This window comes from Marmota monax, unplaced genomic scaffold, assembly GCF_021218885.2.
Source record: "Marmota monax isolate L192 unplaced genomic scaffold, Marmota_monax_Labrador192_F-V1.1 WCK01_AAM20220418_F8-fsc00633, whole genome shotgun sequence".
NCBI lineage: Eukaryota > Metazoa > Chordata > Mammalia > Rodentia > Sciuridae > Marmota > Marmota monax.
Genome location: NW_026695216.1, coordinates 366,651 through 386,122, shown reverse-complemented (window position 1 = coordinate 386,122; position 19,472 = coordinate 366,651). Strand labels below are relative to the sequence as shown.

The 19,472-nt window shown below is 54.5% G+C and overlaps 1 protein-coding gene across 20 annotated transcripts in view; it reads right to left on the bottom strand.

Moving 5' to 3' along the window:
• The window catches only part of Myt1l (myelin transcription factor 1 like), a 395,041-nt gene that overhangs the window by 75,442 nt on the left and 300,127 nt on the right, over window positions 1–19,472 (bottom strand). For 12 of the 20 annotated variants that reach the window (XM_058574977.1, XM_058574987.1, XM_058574986.1 and 9 more), the window contains 4 exons: window positions 10,797–11,774; window positions 6,333–6,467; window positions 1,934–2,024; window positions 296–403 (listed from right to left, as the gene is read on the bottom strand). In XM_058574977.1, the coding sequence (XP_058430960.1) occupies window positions 296–403; window positions 1,934–2,024; window positions 6,333–6,467; window positions 10,797–11,774 (1,312 nt within the window). The remainder of the gene's footprint in view (window positions 1–295; window positions 404–1,933; window positions 2,025–6,332; window positions 6,468–10,796; window positions 11,775–19,472) is intronic. The other 8 variants (XM_058574981.1, XM_058574984.1, XM_058574990.1 and 5 more) reach the window with 3 other exon arrangements.

The window sequence follows — 19,472 nt, the reverse complement described above, 5'->3', positions numbered from 1 at the left end:
AAGGTTACTTTGGGCATCTTCTTAATTTTCAAATCTTCCCTTGCATTTAGCATTCATAGAGTTATGAGATGTCAGAGCCAGAAAGAAAACCAACAGTGCTGTGCCCCGTCCTCTCCCTCGGATCACGCTGGGCCACAGAGGCCAGGACGGAGCTGCTCTCTGCTCCCACTCAGCCCAGCACAGCCACCCTGGCATCCTGCCACTCAGTGAGCGATCCACCTGTGGAGTGTCGGTGCTCAGGTGCACTGGGTGATGGTAGATGGACCTCATGGATGACACACTCCTGTTTGGGTACCTGAGGACTCGGTCCGAGGCCTGGTTGGACTTGGACACATCGCAGCTCTGGTGTTTTTCTTGGGCCTTTGCCAGTTTCTCTGCTGCAGCAATAGGGCATCCAGAGAGGCTGCAAGTGCAAAAAGGGGGTTAATGTCTGGTCACAAAGGGCTTCACAGCACCCAGTCCAACCACCATCTCCTCTCCCCGGGTGGAGCGCTGAGACCTGACGGGGCAGAACCCAGCAGCCTCCCAAGCCCCTGGGAGTCCTGAAGGGGTGAGTTAGTCATGCCATGTTTTGGCCTGTGTGATTTCCTCTGGGTGTGCATGCTGCCGTGCTGATGGCAGCACCCTGCACCACCCTTCTCGGGAGAGCAGCCTCGTCAGGCGCATTCAGGAGAACAGGAGCGAGGCGCGTTTCAGACATGGTTTCACTGGGGGCTCACACTCCTTCTGGACAGGAGCCTGGACAGCTCGGGAGGGTGCAGCCCTGAGCAGCCCAGGAATGGCAAGGGTGGGCGGGCACCAGACCAAGGAGCACCGAGCCTGTTCTGCAGACATATCACCTGGGCTTTCGCCAGTCAGTCTGACCTTTGCACTATCATGTTCTCCGAAGAGGGGAAAATGAGAGGGAAGGAGGCGGAGTAATCTCCAGGACTGCACAAAAACATTTTTTAGACTAAACTGCTCAGGCTGGTCAACCTGGAAGGAAAGGAAGCGGGCTTTCCTGTTTGAACCACTTCCTCCAGAGAGTACGTGTGTCCACGGGTGTGGGCACCTGTGCTTTCTGACACAGAGGCACTGAGGGTGGCTGAGGAACTGCTCCATGAGCGCAGCCTGGCACAGCACCCAGCACCAGCTCACCCTGCGCCATGTCCTCCTGCACGTGAAGCACAGAACACCTCTGACGGGCACAGAGCGGTGCTTTGTTCATTGTGAATTTAACAGAAGTGAATAAGTTTGCCAGCCACACAGGAAGGGTTGGGGTGAGGCTTACTGCTTCCTCTCCAAAGACAGTTCTACGTGAGCTTGAAGCTCACACCACAGCCAGAAACTGGGCTCGGCAGTCGCTTTTCTGCACTGAGGACACGAGGCTATCTGGTATGAGCTGAGTATTGTGAGGATGGCGAATCACCAAGCTCAAGAGAACAGGAGGAAGCCGGGGTTTGCTGTACGCTGAGGACGTGTCCACAGAGCAATCGTCCTGCAAGAACTACCTACGGGAGCACCCCTTCCCCTGCCCTGAGCAGCACTAGACACCTGCACAGACTTTAGCCACGTCCATGCTGACCTGGGGTCTCGGCAGAGTGTCAAGGGCCACCAGGGTGAGTCTCACATGGCACAGGGTCACCAGATTCCAGTCCATGTTCCTGTGTGGTGAGCAGCGGATAGCCCGCACATACCTGGGGATAATGGACCCTGGGTCTCCTCTAGTCACCATAAGGGTCCCTCACACTCTGCAGGGTGCCCTGAAGGGCTGTTCCCCATTATGACAAGGTGGGTAGACAACTAAAATATCCGTCTCCCTGCAGGGCGGCCGAGCCTCGGCCCTCCATGCTCTGTGGACTCCACTCTGTGCCCTTTAGAAGCAAACTGTGAGGACATGAGGGGCTGGTGGGGCAAGTGCTCCCAGGGTGGGGGTCCAGCAGGTGTGCCTTACCTTCTGTGGGAGTTCCTGTTGCTATTCACATGCCCTCGCCCTGTGCAGCCTGGAGTGGGACACTTGAGAACATTTTCATGCATGGCAAGAACTTGACAAGGAGAGGCAAAGAAAACAGCCCATCATTAAAACAGGGAAATGTCAGAATTCAAGAACATGCAATCATTGTACAGAGGCTGGGCTAGTCTAGACACACAGGCCTAAGAACGTCCGTGATGAGCATGATCAGGAAAACACAGGTCAGGAGAGAGAAGGTCGTCTGCACTGCACTGATCGGCAGGCGAAGCAGAGTGCGCTGGCCAGGGGCAGAGAGCGCGACCCTGAGCAGCTCCAGGGGCCGGGGAAGCCCCACGTGAGCGCTGGGCGCCAGGTAGCGGTGTCACAGCACGTAGACCTGGCATGTCAACAGCACACCTGGGCTTGGAGACAGTGCTGAGGGCAGTGGCTAGCTGAGCAGAACCCTGGGCTGCAGTTTTAAGGATTGGATCAAAGTCTCTCCGTGTAGGAAAGAAGCAGTGACCTATTCTCTAGGCAGGATGAACAGCAGAGTGAGAGGGGCAGAGAGACAGCGCCTGGGGTGAGGCTGCCGTGAGCCGCAGAGCTGTGTGGACTGACCAGCAGGGCCCCGCCCTGCCTTGCCTATGTCCCTCTCCTCCAGCCCTCAGGGTCCACTCGGCTACTCTGCATCTGGGGAGCTCATGGGGTTCAAGAGCTGGGGGCCACACCGGCCTCACAGCCAGGCACCTTGCTCCTCCGAGGGGCCCTCCGCTAAACTCTAGACTGCGCTATGGCAGCTCCTCCGGCCAGCACGGCGCACCGGGTAGGTGGCTGTGCCAGGGCTGCTGGGTCCACTCACTGGCGGCATCACTGTGTTTTCTGTGACTTCCTTCCCCTCTAGTAAGAGCTGCTTTGTCCTGACCTCTGCAGGTCCCTGGACCCTGCAGCCCATGGCTGGGATGTGGCTACTATCGGCATTGACCCCAGTGTGCTCACCACTGGCCACGTTCTTAAACGGAGTCCACTGGCCTTCGTGTGAGAGCTGTGGCCCAGGCTCAATGTGCAACAGCAGAACAGCGAAGCCACCTCCAGTTGATTTGGTGGTGGGAACTGGCCTGGGGTCACGGGTTTCTTTCTGGGGAGATCTAGACCCAAGGGCTCCTCTCAGGGGTTCCTTACTGTTCAGTCAGCTCCTCAGGCTGCAGACTTCCTGCCCCTGCCCTTCCCTCCAGGACTCAGACAGCCCCTGTCACCAGTCATCATGGCTCCCTGATGCCACTTCCCTTTTGCACCAACACATGCCTCTCCCCCACCTGACGCCCAACCTTGCTGGGGGTGGTGCCCTCCCCCAGGCCTGACCATGTCAGTCTCCTGTTGAGCGAGATGCAAGCCCCTTGCACATCTGCACTGTATCGAGATCTGGGGGCTCTCTTTGTTCATGGGCAGCCTTGGAATCCATCTGAACAAGGGACCTCCCTGCTCTGCTCCCGTCTAACGCTGAGGTCTCGACAGGAGACTCCGATCAGCAGGCCAGCAACCTCGGCAGGCCTGCCTCCTGGGCTTCCTGGGCCTCGGCGTCCCTCCACATATGGGGCTCTTCAGAGGAGCCAGCTTTCCTGGTTTTGATCCCTCGGACCTCCCTTCCACCTGCTGCCCTCCCTCTGCTTCACCTGGCCACGGGAGAGAGGCCACAGCTCCCCTGCTGGGACCGCCCCTGCTGGCTCCCCCACGTCCTCTCCCTGAGTGGCACGTTCTCCCTTCGGAGGAAGGGTGTCCTCCAGCTCTGTCCTGTTGTCCCTTTGAGCCTGCCCTCGGGCCATGGGTACCTCCAGGTGACCTGCTCGCCCCTCCTGTCTCCGTTCTCGCCTCCTCCAGGCCCCCTCCCCGTCTTCCTTTGCCCTCAGCGTCTTGCTCCCAGCAGCCTGTCCCTGCCCACACTCTGCCCACTGCCACTGTCTCCTCCATGCCCTGGCCACGTGTGACCCCAAAGCCTTCTTCTCTGCCCATGCAACCCTGGAGCAGCACCTGGGGTCCCAGGTCCAGGCCTGGAGATGCCCAGTCCCCACAGTGCCCAGCGTGGCTGCTGGTGGGCACCGGGCAGCCATGGGAAGCACTGTCTGGGCCAAGCCCGTGTCTCTGCCAGGCTGGGAGCTCCCAGGACTCAGAACCTCTTCTCCTCCTGTGGCACAGTCTCTGTGGTCCTCCCAGGGTGAGCAGAACTATGCTGAACTGGGCTGTGCGGGAGTAAGGGAAGCCAGTCCAGCAGGAGAGGCCCGGCAAAGACTCACGCAGACCTGCCCTTCCTCAGGCTCACGTCATTCCTGGCTTCTTAAAGACCCGTCCACAAGCAAATCCACAGCAAGGCTTTTCTGTGCATGAGCTGGAGAATGTTCCTGGACAGGGTCAGCCTCCTCCTGCTAAGGTGACACCCCATGTGCCCCCACTTCCTCCTGTATGGTGGCATTGCCCTAGCCCCCACTTCTTCCTGGTAAGGTAATACCCTGGGTGCCTCTAGTTTCTCCTGATAGGGTGACATCGCCCCATCCCCCACTTCCTTCTGCTCAGGGCACACCACCCCAGGCCCCTCCTCCTCCTCCTGCTCAGGGGACACCACCCCAGGCCCCTCCTCCTCCTCCTTCTCAGGGGACACCACCCCAGGCCCCTCCTCCTCCTCCTGCTCAGGGGACACCACCCCAGGCCCCTCCTCCTCCTCCTGCTCAGGGCACACCTCCCCCGCCCCCTCCTCCTGCCCAGGCACCCCACTTCTCTGACACAGGTGGAGACAGGACTACACCCTGCAGGGTGGCAGGACACGCCCACATCCCTGCTCTGTCTATTTGGAGGTTTCTCTGGAGATGTGGGCTTAGGAGGAGGAGCTGGCCTGCCCTGAAGCGAAGCCAGAGGCCTGAGGGGAGATGGCAGGAAGCAGCTTTCTGCTTAAATCCCCAGAGCTTGGTCCTAGCACCTGTTTGTAGATGAGGAAAGCAGAGGACAGCACATGCAGCCTGCCTGTCGGGCTTGAGAGGACGACCAGACAGAGGGTGTGGGCCGGACAGGATCTATGGCCTCGCTTAGTCTTGCATGTAGGCCAGTTAGTGTCTGTCTGCTCAGGTTGACTGTGGAGACATGGCACTCCCTCAGTTTGCCAGCCACTGCTAGTCCCTGGACAGAGAAGCATGATGGACACCCTGATTCTCGTTTTCTTCATTGGAAACCAGGGCCAACACTACCTGCAGGGTCCATGGCTTGAATGAATTAGTGTTTGTGGGTGTGAGCCCAGCACCCGCCCCCAGTGTGCTCAGCACGTGGAAGCCGCTGTTGTAGACCATGCCGTCTCCCTGCTCATGTAACACACGGGATTGTAGCCAGACACCGAATTGGCTTTTCCAGGACTCTCTTTAACCTGGACACAGTTGCAGCAAGCTAAGCTGACTTTTCTCAGTAGCCATCTGAACACCTGGTGCCTCGGGCATCTGTGTCTCCCTGCCGCTCCAGCAGGCTCGCCACTCAGGGACCACAAGGTCACCCATTTTAGTTGGACTGGTCTCAGAATTCCTCCAGATCATTGACTGGTCATCCTGCCATGTCTCAACCATCACAGTTTTCCTGCCAGAAACTGTCTCAGGTAAGAGGAGAACCCTCCATATGACTGAGACTTAGAGTCAGGATCTTAAACTTACTCTTTTCAGAAAATGTGCCTGTTTCCTAAACTGTTAGTTCCTCTGGCTTTATATAGCTGGCATATTTAATTGATGAAAGATACATAATAAGGAGGTGTATACCATTTCAGTTTTAAATGAAATATAGCTTTTCACAGATTGAGTCCATATTATCAGAACCTAACTATTAAGAACTGCGAAAGATCAAAACCCACCCAATTTAAACCTCCTTATTTCAGGTCTTCTAGTGTGGAAATGCTGGTACATTTATGCTGACAAGTAAAATGAGGCACAACCTCTTGTCTAAATGATGATGGGATGATGTATCCATGTCCTGGGCAGGAGGAATCTCCAGGCCCCTTCTCTTGGGGAGGCAGAAGAGGCCAGCGCCGTGGATGGGTATCTCAGACACTATCTGGGTTCTCTAACTGTGAGACGCAGAGGCAACTTGCCTGGGGTCTCCAAGGAGGACTGAGTTGGGACCAAACCTGGTTCCAGAAAGGGGGCTGTAGAGGGCTACTCCGGGGCTGGTCTAGCAAGAGCTGGCACCCAGGAAGCATGGGGGTTGGGGGAGCAGGCTCCCTGTCCCCCACTCCTCCTGGGGCGGCCCGTCAGGGTCAGCGGGAGCCTGGTGAGCTGTGGCCACATTGAGCCGTAGAATGGAAATGATGTCAGGTCAGAGGGATGGTAGAGACAGAGCCGTGTGCTAGCACTCCAAGGGCAGCGGTGAGCTGTGCACTTACTTTCTGGAGGGACCCTATCTTTGTGCGGGCATCCAGACAGACTGCGGTGATGCGGGTAAAGCCCAGTTACATGGCCGGTTCCATCACACCCGGGGGTTGGACACTTGCTCTCTTTCTTTTCTGTTCTTGAGGGATCTAAAAGCGACAACAGGTTCCAAAAGAATGAACGTTCACCAACCGAAGACAAATGTGATCATTCAACAATCCCAAGAGACCTTTGCTAAATCAGAGGCCAGCAGGTGTCAGGGCACAGGCTGCAAACACCATGCTTTGGCTAGGGTAGGCTATTGTTTTAGGTGATTGTTCAACCTTATGCAACATGATAACGAATCAGAAAGTATTTTAGTTTTTGTCCTAAAGAAAGAAAGAAAGAAAGAAAAAACCCCACCCATTCCCCATCCCTAACCTTAACTCTTGATTGATTGGTTTCCCGTGTGTTACATGATAAGCTGTGTTGCTCAAATAAATCAACGTAAACAGTGATGAGACAGTGGCCTTCTTAGAGAACAAGACTCCACACCGTTTTCATTTGACAGTCTCTCTGTGAAATTCAGCCAAGAGTGTGACTCAGTCCCCAGCTCTTCAGCTGAATTTCTTCCTGTTGGGAGCTCTGGTGGCACACACAGGCAGCAAAACGCGGCTGCTCTGGACTTTGCTCTTGAGGCTAATCACTCTGTTTCTTAGCATAGCAATTCAGCATGTTTTGGAAAATAAACTGAACTCTCAGAAGGCACTGTAAGCAGATGACCAAACGGTGGCGATCCCACCTGCAGAGGTGATGGGCAATCAAAATGCTTCAGAAGCTGCTGGAGCAACCCTTTGTTCTGATTTCTCCATGTGTGCTTGGAACCAGAAGGAGGCTCGTGTGATGCCGTGCATGCATACACAAAACCAAGAGGTGATGCTTCTCTAGAGCCCTGTGGGCTTCTCTGCAGTACAGTCAAGGGCCAACTAGAGCAGAAGTCTGGTCCAGAATCAGATGCAGATGCCAGAGATGTAATGACATTGCTAATTTAATTTTTTCTACACCCAGAACTGACCACAGCACAGAACTTTGCAGCATAATAACTTCAGAGTGTTTCAGAGGCCACACTTAGACCAAACAGTAAGTCTAACCAGTGATACACTATTTTTAGTCCAATTTTGAAAACCAGTTGCACAGATCAATATCAATAGATGTGGCTCTTGTGATTTGGTCCAGAGAAGGCTCTAGTTAAATTTTCTTCAGGGGTTTAATTCTATTATATTATATTAATTCTATTATATTATTCATTAGTCAGGCCAATCATAATTGTTTTAGTTAAGAATTCACTTCCATCAAGAGAAAAAAACTTTTGTTTTAAAACATTGAATGCTTCTGAACTTTCTTTTTAAGCTATTTATGTGAACTGAAGTAGAAGAGGAGTCACAGGACCAATAATGTCCCTGTGGTGACTCCCTTTCTTGGGCGGCTAGAGTGCTCGTCTCCTAGTGGGCCTCTCAGGTGCTGGGGCCTCCTGAGCCAGGGAGGTGCCAAGGGAGACCCTCCCCTTGATCTGTCCTGCCACCGTGCAGGCAGCTTGGAAACCCACCCAATGGTGTGTGCTGTGGCGTGGTCCAGCTTCTCATGACCTGGTCAAGGCCTCTCTTACACCTGCAGACTGAGAGCCTGGCAATTTTACTACCTTGGAATGATTCCGCAAGAATATTGGTATAATTTAGTCAATCTAAGTATAAAATAGCAAGTGCCTAGTAAGAGTTTCAGAGAAAATAATTGATTAAAATCATAAGCTGGAGATAAAAGATTAATAACTAGATACAGATGACTTGCAGAAGATAAAAATCCGATGGCTATTACTAATCACCAAGTATCTATTTCATAGGACACTTAAGACCTCTCACAAATTATATTATTTCAAGATTTGGAAAGCATTTTGAAATTAAGTATAGGTTTTTATAAAAACAAGGTATGTCAAAATTATCCGCATTTTGGAAGACAACAAGCGTATAATCTCCTCTCGATGCATGGGGTCCAGTTGAGGTGGGATGTGCTACCTGCCTTTGCCATCACCTCCCCTGGATTTCTTACTTTGTACAATTGCAATTCATCTTAAAAGCAAACGTGGAAGCCAACACAAGACAACTGAGCAAGCAGAGAGACCAAAAATCAACTAGAAACCTTGCAACAAACAAGAGGAAACAAATTGTGAGTGCACTTAGCTTGCTGGGGTAGAACAGGTGATGGGCAGAGGACAGAGGGGGTCATCGTTGGCTTCTTTTGTATTAGCTCAAGATTTGGAAACTGACACATTAAATCAGTTTGAGGACTGTGGACAATGAGAATTGATACAGTATCCTCCCATCTTTACTGCAGTGACAGCCCCTGAAGACAGACGGAAGACCTGCTAGGCAGTTGCCGCAACTGTCATCAATGTGTTGGTGAGATCTGATCCCTTGACATTTTTTCTTTTAAAGAGAGCCTTAATCTCTTTGTTCTCCTTCGTTGGCCTTAATCGGCTTTACTTATTTAGCTCTGAATGTTTACATGGAACAATATAGAAAATGCTGGTAGAAAATAGAAATGACTTGTCAGGGGCAGATTGGAAAAACTGGGAGAGGGAGAAACTGATGCCTCCCACCTTATAGGAGCGCCCAGGCCCCAGTCCTTCTCCGTCTGTGGAGAAGCACAGCTCAGTTTTCACCGTTCATCCCCAGCCACCCCCATGTTCACAGGGGAAGCAAGTGCTTTATATTTCATTTCTTTCAAAAAGCAAAGCAAAACAACAACAAAACTAAATGACTCAAAATGGGCATAAAGCAGCCGAGTTTGGAGGCCACAGACACAGAGCAGCCACGGCAGCCCAGACTCTGAGACACATCCTCCATGGCCATGTGGCTGCAGAGGACCACTGTGCTACCCAGAGTCAGCGCTCATCCCGAAAGCCCCGACTCAGCACCGCCCAGACTGCGTGGGCCACAGAGCGGTCACAGGGGCAGAGGCACTCCTCGCTGGAGTGTGGGTTCTCCTCAGCTTCTCAGAGACTCAACGCACCATCCTAAGAGATGGTCTGGCACATCTTGTTCACAGTGACAGCCCTGTCCTAAAACATGCAGGCTGTGGTCCCTCTGGAAGGTCATGCCCCTTGGCCACCTCCCCACCCTGCGGCCCAGCGTTGTGCTTCAGCAGCTGGAAGGGCTGTCGGCCCACCACCTGCCAACCAGGAGTGCACAGATCTGGCTAAGGCTCATCTCAAGTTTGGATATGCTTCCAGCAGTGCCCAACTCGCCACAGAAATCATACGCACACATTGAGAGGAGAGTACACACCGATGTCACAGCAGAAAAAATGCAGTTTTTCTGATTGAAGTTTACACAGCAACTGATTTTCAAACTACATTCTTAAACTTCATTATCAGATCCACAGTGAGGAAACTCAGAATTTGTAATGCGCAGCATAAAGTGACAAACCAACAGAACAGATACATTTTTGGTGCTAATAAAGTAGGCTTTAAGGAGTTACCAATTTCATTCTTGAAATTGATTCTTGCTTTGTTCTAAAAGAAACTTGAAAATGAGCAAATAGACAACACCAGACCCCTGCGTGAGGCTGTGTCATAACCTGCCTCAAAGTGGACACTTGCTTCTACAAACACGAGTATTCATTCAGGTCGAGCATGTATATATTTACTATATATATGGGAAGTAGGTATATATAGTTAAATATATAGATAAATGCCATAAGCGCCTGCATTTTTCATGAGGAGAAATTGAGCTAAAACTATCGTCCTGGATAGTCTTGAGCGTTTTATAATAAATCATATTTGAGAAAACACCGCAATTGCTTCCTTAGTGAAATGGAATCAGTGTGTGGGGGGGTGCCCTAAAGAACGTGCTGTTGGTCTCGGCCGAGGCCACCGGGGCTGGCACAGCCAGCAGCCTCTGTCCCCTGTCTCTCCCAGGGAGCTCATGGGCAGCCCTGGCCCTTATCCTGTGTCCTGGGTCACCCTGCTGCTGCTCAGTTTGTCGGGGTGCTGCTCTGGGGGTGTGTCTCCAATGGGTGTCGTCGGATGGCAACTTATGTACTGTAGGGCCACCTCCCAGTCCCGTTTGTGAAATGTGCTTTGTTCTGACGGACTAACCAGCACTCAGTCCCTGGCCTTTCCCAGGTCCTTGTTCCTCTGCAGCGGCACGGGCTCCCAGCGCCTTCTACCTCGGGCGTGTTTACGCACCAGCCCTGGCCTCTCCAGGAATGCCTTCGTACTCATCTGCTCTAACAAGGGGACACTGAGCTTTATGCATTTCCCAGACAAATATTCCATTTGCTCTTCAGAAGCATCATCACAAAATATAATTCTGGCACCAACTCTGGAAGGGGCCTCAGAGACGGGACTTAGTGAGAGGCAGACTGTAATCGAGGACCATCACCAACACCTTTTCTTTAGCTCATGTTTCCATGAGGCAACTTACGTTAGGTAGAAATATTACCTTTACCATAGTATGGCTTTTTGACATGGCTGTCACTGGACCTGGGCTTCCTGTCCTCCCCGGGAAGCTGTCTGGGAGACTGGTCCTCGTACGACCTCAGAGTGTCCCTCCTCCCGGCGTCCATGGCCATCTTGTCCCTCATGGCCTTGGCCCTCTCGGTTTCCAGGGCGATGGCCTTCTCGAGGAGCGTCAGGTTGCCCTTGGTCATGTCAAACACCTCCTCGGACCTGTCCGAGTTGATGGAGGTGGTGTCGTCGTCCCTCTCCTGACACCCGTCCTCCTTGGCGCAGCTAGAGAACGTTCTGGGCCTGGGGCTGAGCTGCTCCTCCAGCCGCATGAGGTTCATCATGTCCGAGTAGCTCCGGTCAGGTGTCCTGCCCGGGAAGTCGTCCTCCGGCCGGCCGTGCGGCCGGGCGCTGGCGCTGGGCGGGGGGCCCCGGTCCTGGGGCTCGGTCTCGCTGAGCTTGCGGGCCAGGTCGAAGCACTGGTTGCGCAGGCACTCGAGGCTGCTCAAGCACACCTCCTCCTCGCTGTCCTCGCCCAGCCTCTCGCCCAGCCCGTTGCTCACGGGCTTCCCCAGCACCACGTAGTTCACGCTCCTGCTGTCCTGCGGCGCCATCCCCTCCGCGTGGCCGCGGTCACCGATGCCGTCCGAGAGCACAACGCCGTGGCCCTGCGCCAGCAGCTTCAGGGAGTCCACGGTCTCCCTGACCACGTCGCTGTCCAGGTCCAGGCTGAGCTCGCCCTTGCGACTGAGGCTCTCGCTCTTGCCGCTCCCGTCCTCCAGGCTGTTGGAGGTGTTGCTGTTCATCTCGGACTCGGTCCGGGCGCGGTGTGCTGCGTCCTCGGCGATCTTGCCCAGGTTCAGCAGCGACTTGGCCACCAGCTCGTCGTAGTTGTCATACTCCTCGTTATTGTTGTCGTCCTTCTCCGCATCCTGCAGCATGCGTGGGCCGTGGCGGCTCATCTGAGGGTCTTCTGCAAAGGAAACAGAGAAGACAAAGGGAAAGAAAAGAGAGGTAGCTAGAACTGGGAGTTCAGGGGCAACCGCAGGACACAGCATGGCCAGGCAGGCCCTTGCGTGGCCCAGAGCAGGCCCTGGCTGCTTCTGGTCACACGTTCACAGGAGGGAAGTGAGGGGGCCAGGTGGAGCGAGGCCCTTGGAGCATCCCCCGTGGGCTGCTAGTCCCCCGAGTCAGTCTGAGACCAACCAACACACATGATAAGCACAGCGTAAAACAGACATTCCCACTTCTGAGGTTCAAGATTGGCCTGCTGTCTGCACAGGTTTACTTATGCGCAGCCCGGCAGCTGAGTACTGACGGGATCCACCTTCTCGCCACACTTCTCAAGAGCTCATGAACTCTTGTTTTGCCAACTCTTAAACAGCTGTTCTCAGCAATTGCTTTTAAATGGTCTATTTCTGCAGTCACACTCAGGCGACGGGGAGGGGAGCCTGCTGTTCTGAGGACCCCGCAGGCCCCTCCACGGGGAACTCCCATCAGATACACCCATGATGGGGCTGCACTAAGAGCGATTCTGAGTCCAATTCCTTCCAGGGACTTACATGCCACAGAGTGAAGCCACAGGAACCCCACAGCACAAGTGTGAGGGGAAACCCGCAGGACTGCACCCTACTCTCCGCAGGCCTGGGCAGAGGGAAGGGCCTGGGAGGAGCTGGGCACTGTGTGCCCTGTGGCTGGCACTCGCCGTCACACTGCAGACAGTGCTGCCAGGTCTCCCACCACGGCCACAGGAAACCTGGGGCAGCTGGAAGGAATGACGGGAAGATGGGTGTTGTGTTCAACCTGAAAACGTGTTTAGGGAGAATTTCCAAAACAGGCCACATCCAACATGCGTCCAGCCCCTCTACTGAGAATCACACTCTGTTAACACTCAAAGAACATTTGGGATTTGTATCTCTATTCGCCTTTCCACGTAAATGATGTTGTGTGGGTTGCAAAACAGATAACACATGGCTCTCGAGTGCACCCCCTCGGGTTGATTTGGCCACTGTTTCCCATTTCCACGTCTCTTCTTTGTTTCCATGACCAAAATACCAGAGTGAGAAGAATTTTTAACATTAGTAATGGCTTGGGGGATGAGAAAATGCCAGGTGACTAAAGCTGAGATACTGAACTCTGGTACTTGGTTTATGGATTGTATGTTAGTGAAAAAAGATTTGGAGCTCAATAGAGACTAACCCCCTGGAGTCAACAGATAGCTAAGATCTGCATCCCAACACTGAGAGCCAAATGCACCAGGTCAAATGGAGCAGATGCCGTCTCTCTTCCGGACCACTCTACGCATCATCTCCCTTATTACAAGATGATGTATCCCCAAAGAGCAGCAGAAGGAAAGGACACCAGACCAGGGAACGCCATCGGAAACATGGCGGCAGTGCCACCCTCATGCAAAGCATGCTGTCAGCCTCGGTTCAAGCTTTAGAACCAAGTCAAGCCTGTTCTAAGGACTTTGGGAACACCAGCTTTACATTCTTCTCTCAATTTACCCACATCCTCGCGCTCACAGCTATGACTGGAGAAGCGCCCTGGGGAATGCCAAGTTGGCGGCTTCTGCCCGCTGACCCTGGTGGCTGTCCTGCACCCCTGGACCACACGATGAGTTCCTAAGTCCTGGTTTGAAATTGCGAATGCACACATGGCAGGTGGAAGCATTTTGGAAGTTGAGTCAAAGAAGGAACCGCAGCCAGGTGAGACCTACGATTTCCCTGGCCACCTCCATGAGTTCTCCTGGGAAACTAGTCCTCCTGTCTTGGAGAATTTTGAAAAGCAGCAGGTGTTGACAGTGGATAACAGACAAGGAAACCTATCTGCCCCGTGCACTCCCCACAGCCTTGCAGAGCCACACTGGTCACCAGACGGTGGCCCAGACTTGAAGGTCCGTCTTCCTACCACTGCAGTAGGGATGGGACGGCCGCTCTCCTGTCTTCGCCTTAGTTACTTCAAGTTACCTGTCTTCCCACAGCGTCTCTGGGCTGAGGAGTCCGGCTCACCTTTTGATAATGAGGTGTCTGTCAATCTCACCACTCAGGCCGCATCACCTCCTCTCAAGAAAATTCAGAGATGAATGGATGAGCTTCCTCACACAGCCGCATGGCCACTCTGATGGGTGAAGCCTGAGAAGCTGGGACAGGGCCCTCCCATGGGGAAGTGGGAGAGTCTGGGGCACTTCCCATGGGAAGAGGGAGAGTGTGGCCTGCCTCCCACGTGAGGTTCCACAGCACAGTGCACTGTGCCTTGGCCATCATGTGACAACGAGCAGGAAAGGAGGAGTCACCTGACCAGGTCCCCAGAGGTCCTCTGCTGCTTGTGCCTGTGTGAAGTGGGGACGTGGGCATCCGGAGCCTTGGCAGACCTCTGGTAGGTGGGGACAGAGAAACCGCCAGGACATCTCTTGTGAGAGTTGTGTTGTTAGGAAGCACTGCGTGGCCTCCTGCCCCCAGAAGCCTGGCACACATGGCTGCTGGCCTTGTCACACTGCCTTGTCCCAGTGCACCCGACCCCTGAGCAGGAGGGGGAAACCAGCACACTGCAGAAGGAGCCTGAAGTCAGGCCACAGGATGTGCATCTGTGCACACTGCTGCTGTGGGGTGTGGCTTTTCAAGTTCCTAGTGCTCAGGGTCGTCCATGGCCAGGAGTCCTTGCAGGTCACCAGAGCCTCTCCATCACCACTATCTAACTGCTCTGAAGCACATTCAGAAAAAGGCAGGTCTTCTCTGTGTAGACTAAGGGAGGGGCAGTTGCTCATCAGCAAGAGGATGTGCCTGGGCCTGGGCGTGGTGAGATTCAGGACCGTTCACTGGGAGCTTCTGGATCTCTGCCTCTGGTTTCTGCATCCAGGCAACTTACATGGGGAGTGGTTTTTGCTGAACTAACGTGAAATGAGTGACATGCATACCTGGCCTTTGGCAGATAGAGCACAATTTCCTGTGCCATTCGGGATTAAAAATGCAGTACAAATCATCCACAAAGCGGATATCAGCCATGAGAATTTCTTGAGTCAGCTACTAGTTTCCATCCAGTAATTCATGTTCCACCAAATAACACACTTGTGATGAGAAGAGCACTGTTTTCAGAGGGTCAAAGTGCGCACTCCTGCTCTAGGAAAAGGAGCGTGACCCCTTGGAAAGGGTCCAGAGAATCTCATGCCACTGTCTTCCCTTGTGGAGTTGTGCCTTTTTAATCTGTCATCCCCAAAGTGCCAGAGAAAACAGACTGTGTAGGGTGGTCACCTCTCAGGGCACCAGCCCAGGCATTGGCACTGGGGACTGCAGAAGTTTCATCCTGGGATGGCCATCGGAGACGGCCTGTCCAGCCACTTCCAGACCACAAGCCCAGAGAGCAGAGATGACGGTGACGAAGCACAGAGCCTGTCCTGCGCCTCCCCAGCGGCCACAAACCTGTGACTGCTGTTACATGTGCGCTTTCGACCCACAGAGTTGTATGACATGCCGTGGGGCCACCTTATTTCCGAGCCAGCTTGCTATGTGCCATCCCTGCCACCCACACATGGTCAGGCAGTCTGGAGATTTTCCTAAGAAAAGTATAAGATCCTTTGGGTGTTTTGCCTCCATCCTCAGGACGAGTTCGTGGCCACAGCTCTGTGGACCCAAGTTTATGAACACAAGCAGTGGCTTCTGAGCAGTTTGTTTCTAGGAAACATGCCTGACACAGCTTTGGAGACACATCTGGTCCAACCGAGTCACTGTGTTCCTTCTAGTCACTACAATAGGCTACCGTCAAGCCGGTACTAACCACATCAGGGTGGACACCACCACGGGCTGCCAGGCCGAGGAGGCCTGGTGTGAGCCTTACCGGCGCTTCAAGCCACGGAAGCCTGCTGTTCCACTGCACTGGAGAGGTGCCCACTTATCTACGGGAGGGAGAGTGGCAGCCATGCTTCCGACCTGTGAACTGTGGACCTATTGCAGTGATAGGAAAGAAACAGTGGCACAGGTCACACACGTCACATAACCATGTCACATGGGGAGGGACACACAGGCTGCACGTGTCTGTGTTCAGTAAGTGAAATCTGTAAGCTGGACTTCAGCGCAGCTCACCAGGTCTCCTGGCGAGAGGAGATCTGTCTGTCCTCACTGAGGCATGTGAGGACCTTCTGAGAGGCCCTGAGCCTGCTGCTCCTTCTGACAGAGGACAACACAAAGCCACACCGGGCGAGGGACTTCTCAAGTCACCTGCTGTCCAGAGACAGCTGGGATGACACGCTGGATTCTGGGGGTGGCGCTGCACCACCGTGCAGCCCGCCTGTTTCCACGGTGACCAGACTGCAGCGCCCTCCCCACCAGGGCCAGGGGCTCTCGCAGCACAGCCAGCAGGTCATCTGCCCCTCCGAGTACACAGGGTCCCTCCGCCGGCCCCAGAAGCCTCCTTCTGTTTCTGGATTCATCTTCTGATTTCCCCCTTTGGTGCTTCTTGTTGGTGTGGCATGGATTGAGGAGGTGCTGGAATTCCCAGTTACTTAGCCCTGGACCCTATCAGGACCACCTACCAGGACCCTGATGGAGGCAGCTGAGGTCCGTGGTGTGGAGGGGAAATTAGAAAGTCAGGAAAGCCCTGGACCCCAGACCGGGACCAGAGGAGCCCTGGCTGCCAGCTCCAGGTGCCGGCACAGGAAGGGAGAACCTAGCAGGGAGGACGAGGGAAGGCAGGCGAGAGCCAGCCACCTTGGGGCTCTGCTGTGCTGACCCTCTTCCCAACAGACACATCTGCCACTTCTTCAGACCAGGGAAGCAGCTTTGGAACCTCCCTGCAAGTCTCCTCCAACGCTGTGAAGACCTTGGCGTCCCTCCCTGGGTGGTAGGACAGGAACTGCCCAGCTGGTGATGCTCAGTACCACAGCCCCAGCTACATAGGACCCACTTTTGAGCTCCTGCTCAAACTGGGCTCCTCTTCCCGGATGGTTCCTTTGCTTCTCATTTGCTCAGTCAACATAGCCACTGTCTCCTACCTCAATCTGTCTTTTTCTTTTCTTACTTTTCCAAACTAGAGTGTGTTTTTCTGATATGATCTGTCCTCTGCAGCCCCAAACCCTTAAGTGTTAGTCACACATCTGAACATTACCTTCAGTGATACACCTGTGCTGGACAGGGACACCAGCTGCTGAGGGCCATAAAGGTAGAAGAAGAAGTATTTGAGTTTCCTTCATGTTTAAATTATCCAAAGCTCTTAGAAGTTGTTTAAGGTGAATGATTTCTACTGGGCATAGGATTTCCTACAGTTCGTAAAAAGTTGTTTGGCGTTAGCTGGCTTTTCATGTTCTAAACCAGGGAAAGCAGGGCTCTGCCTTTCTGGAGGATCGTCCTCCCTGTGCACATGGAGGGCTCTGAGTCTCATGGGCTGATGCTGGTGCCGTCTCTGTGTTTGCGAGATCTCTACAGCAGTCTGTTCCAAGTCTGCGTAAGCTCTGCCTGGAGAGGGAGACGTGTCCTGCTGTGGCCCTATCTCATGGCCTTCTTAACAGAGGGCAGGCCAGTGCTTCCCTGGGTTAGGACCCCAGCCCAGGCCTCTCCCACTGTCGTCCCCGTTGTGCTGCTGTGAAGCAGCAGGAAAACAGGAGCTGCTCACAGGACAAGCAAGACAGCAGGAGGGACCGGCACTGCAAACCCCTGTCCCAGGCCGCAGTCTGTGCTGCTTCACAGGGCAGCGGTGGTCTGGGCGCGGTGTGTCCTGTGGAACTGCTGAAACTGTGCAGTGCTGTCCTGGTGGCTGTGCAGTCTCCTCTGGGGTCCTCTGCGCGCTGCAGTCTTGTTGCTCTGGAGAGTCGGCCCCTGGTGGGCCATGGAGGGCCTCCTGGGCTCCACTGCCCTGCACCTGAGTCCTCGTGGCTGTCTTTGCCATCTGCCTTTGTAAATCCATCTACTCTGCGGAGCAGTGGCCAGGGTCCCCCTCGAATCTGGCAGGGTCCACACATCCTCCTGTGGTACCTGCCAACTCAGTCCAGGACCGAGGGGGCTAGACTGGCTAGCTCCTCTCCTTCACACCTGGAAGACTCCCCGCTAGGTCACTCGCTCCTGAGATGCCCCTCTCCCTGCTCCTGTCATCGTCAAATCCTCCCAGGACACAGGAAGGAAGAGGAGCTGGACACCCCTGCCCAAGGGGATACTTGTCTCTCACAAGAACAAGGTCCCATGGAACAGAGGCTACCTGAGACGGGCATGCATGGCCTTCCCTTGGCTGTCCACCCACCTGGGCTTCTTCACACTGAACACGAGGAGCCTCTGGAGAGGGAGACCTTTCACAGTCCTTTAATCTGATCACTTTGCCCAGGCAGCCCTGCTGGGCCCAGGGGCACTGACCACTATCTGCTGCATCACACTGAGAGCCGGACACAAACCAAAGGCAACATGCTTGACTCCTGGAAGTCGTGCCTGTGACAGAGGCGAAAACAAGACCTGCTATGGTGTCAGAGTGGTTCCTGATATAAGGAAAACTGGACAAGGTAGGGGACGGGACGCTGGGGAGGGTGGGCTTCAGAGAGGAGGCTGGGCCCCATGAGGGGCATCAGTGGCCTGGGGGTCCTGGAGCCAGCTCTGCAGGAGGGCACAGAACACTGGGCAACACCTGGAGGTGAGGCTCAGCCTGGAGCCCTGGCAACGGGGAGGGGCATGAGGAATGGATGTGGTGAGGGCCAAGCCTCGGTGCCATCACCCAAAGTCACAGGAGAAGCACATCACAGAGCCCTGAGACCAGCCCCCTGCAGGCCTGCTTGAGCAGCCTCTGTCCCCAAGCAGTCCCACCCATGGCTTCTAATGCTACAGCTCCCTACAGGGCCACATCACTGCCTCACTGCAGATGAAGAGTGACTCCAAGGAGAACTTTTGCTCCATTGTTCAAAGTCATGGTACCGGGAACACTGGTTGGGTCCCAACCTGAGCAGACCACTACCACTCCCTTGGCCAACAGGATCGTCCCCAGAGAGCCCAGGAGTAGAGGGCAGCAGGCAGCCTGCCCTCCAGGGCAGAGCCCAGGCCCCACCCAGGGCCCAGCCCTTGGTATCTGTTTCCACCGAGAGCTCAGCACAAGGTTGACACAGCCAGGACGGGGAATGGAGCGCAGGCCAGAACATGCAGAGGGCAGGCTTCCTCGGCTGCAGGGACAGCGTCTCAGTTCCAGGGGAAAGGAACTCAGTGGTTATCATGCGAGCGAGATTGTTTGAGTCACATGCATCGTGCGTCGGCTGAGCATCAGCCCATCCCTGGTGTGAGCGGTGCCAGGCGGTTGTGTGAGGGGGAGACGGGCTCTGAAGTGCAACCCTCTTCACTGTGGATCCAAGCTTGTCACTTCTGTCACTGTGTTTGGTGAGGGCCTGTCCCATTGGCCAGGGGTGAGGAAGCTCACAGGAGCCTCCTGCTTTGACTTTTGCAACACAGGCACATGCATAGTTTGTACATGTGTTTATAGAACAGAACTTTTACTGGAACGGACTGCCTGCTGACCACCATGTCCTGCCATGGCCTCTGGGGCCTGGGTTTGGAGTGTGGTTCTCTGAACTGCATGGTTCGAGGGGGGCTGACTGTGCTGGCTTTCCCACGAGCACTCCCCCAGCCCAGGGGAGGTGCCTGAACAGGGAAGGGCTCCTCAGCCAACATCAGCCACATCTGTGAATGGAGTAGGTGGAGGAAAGGGGACCGGC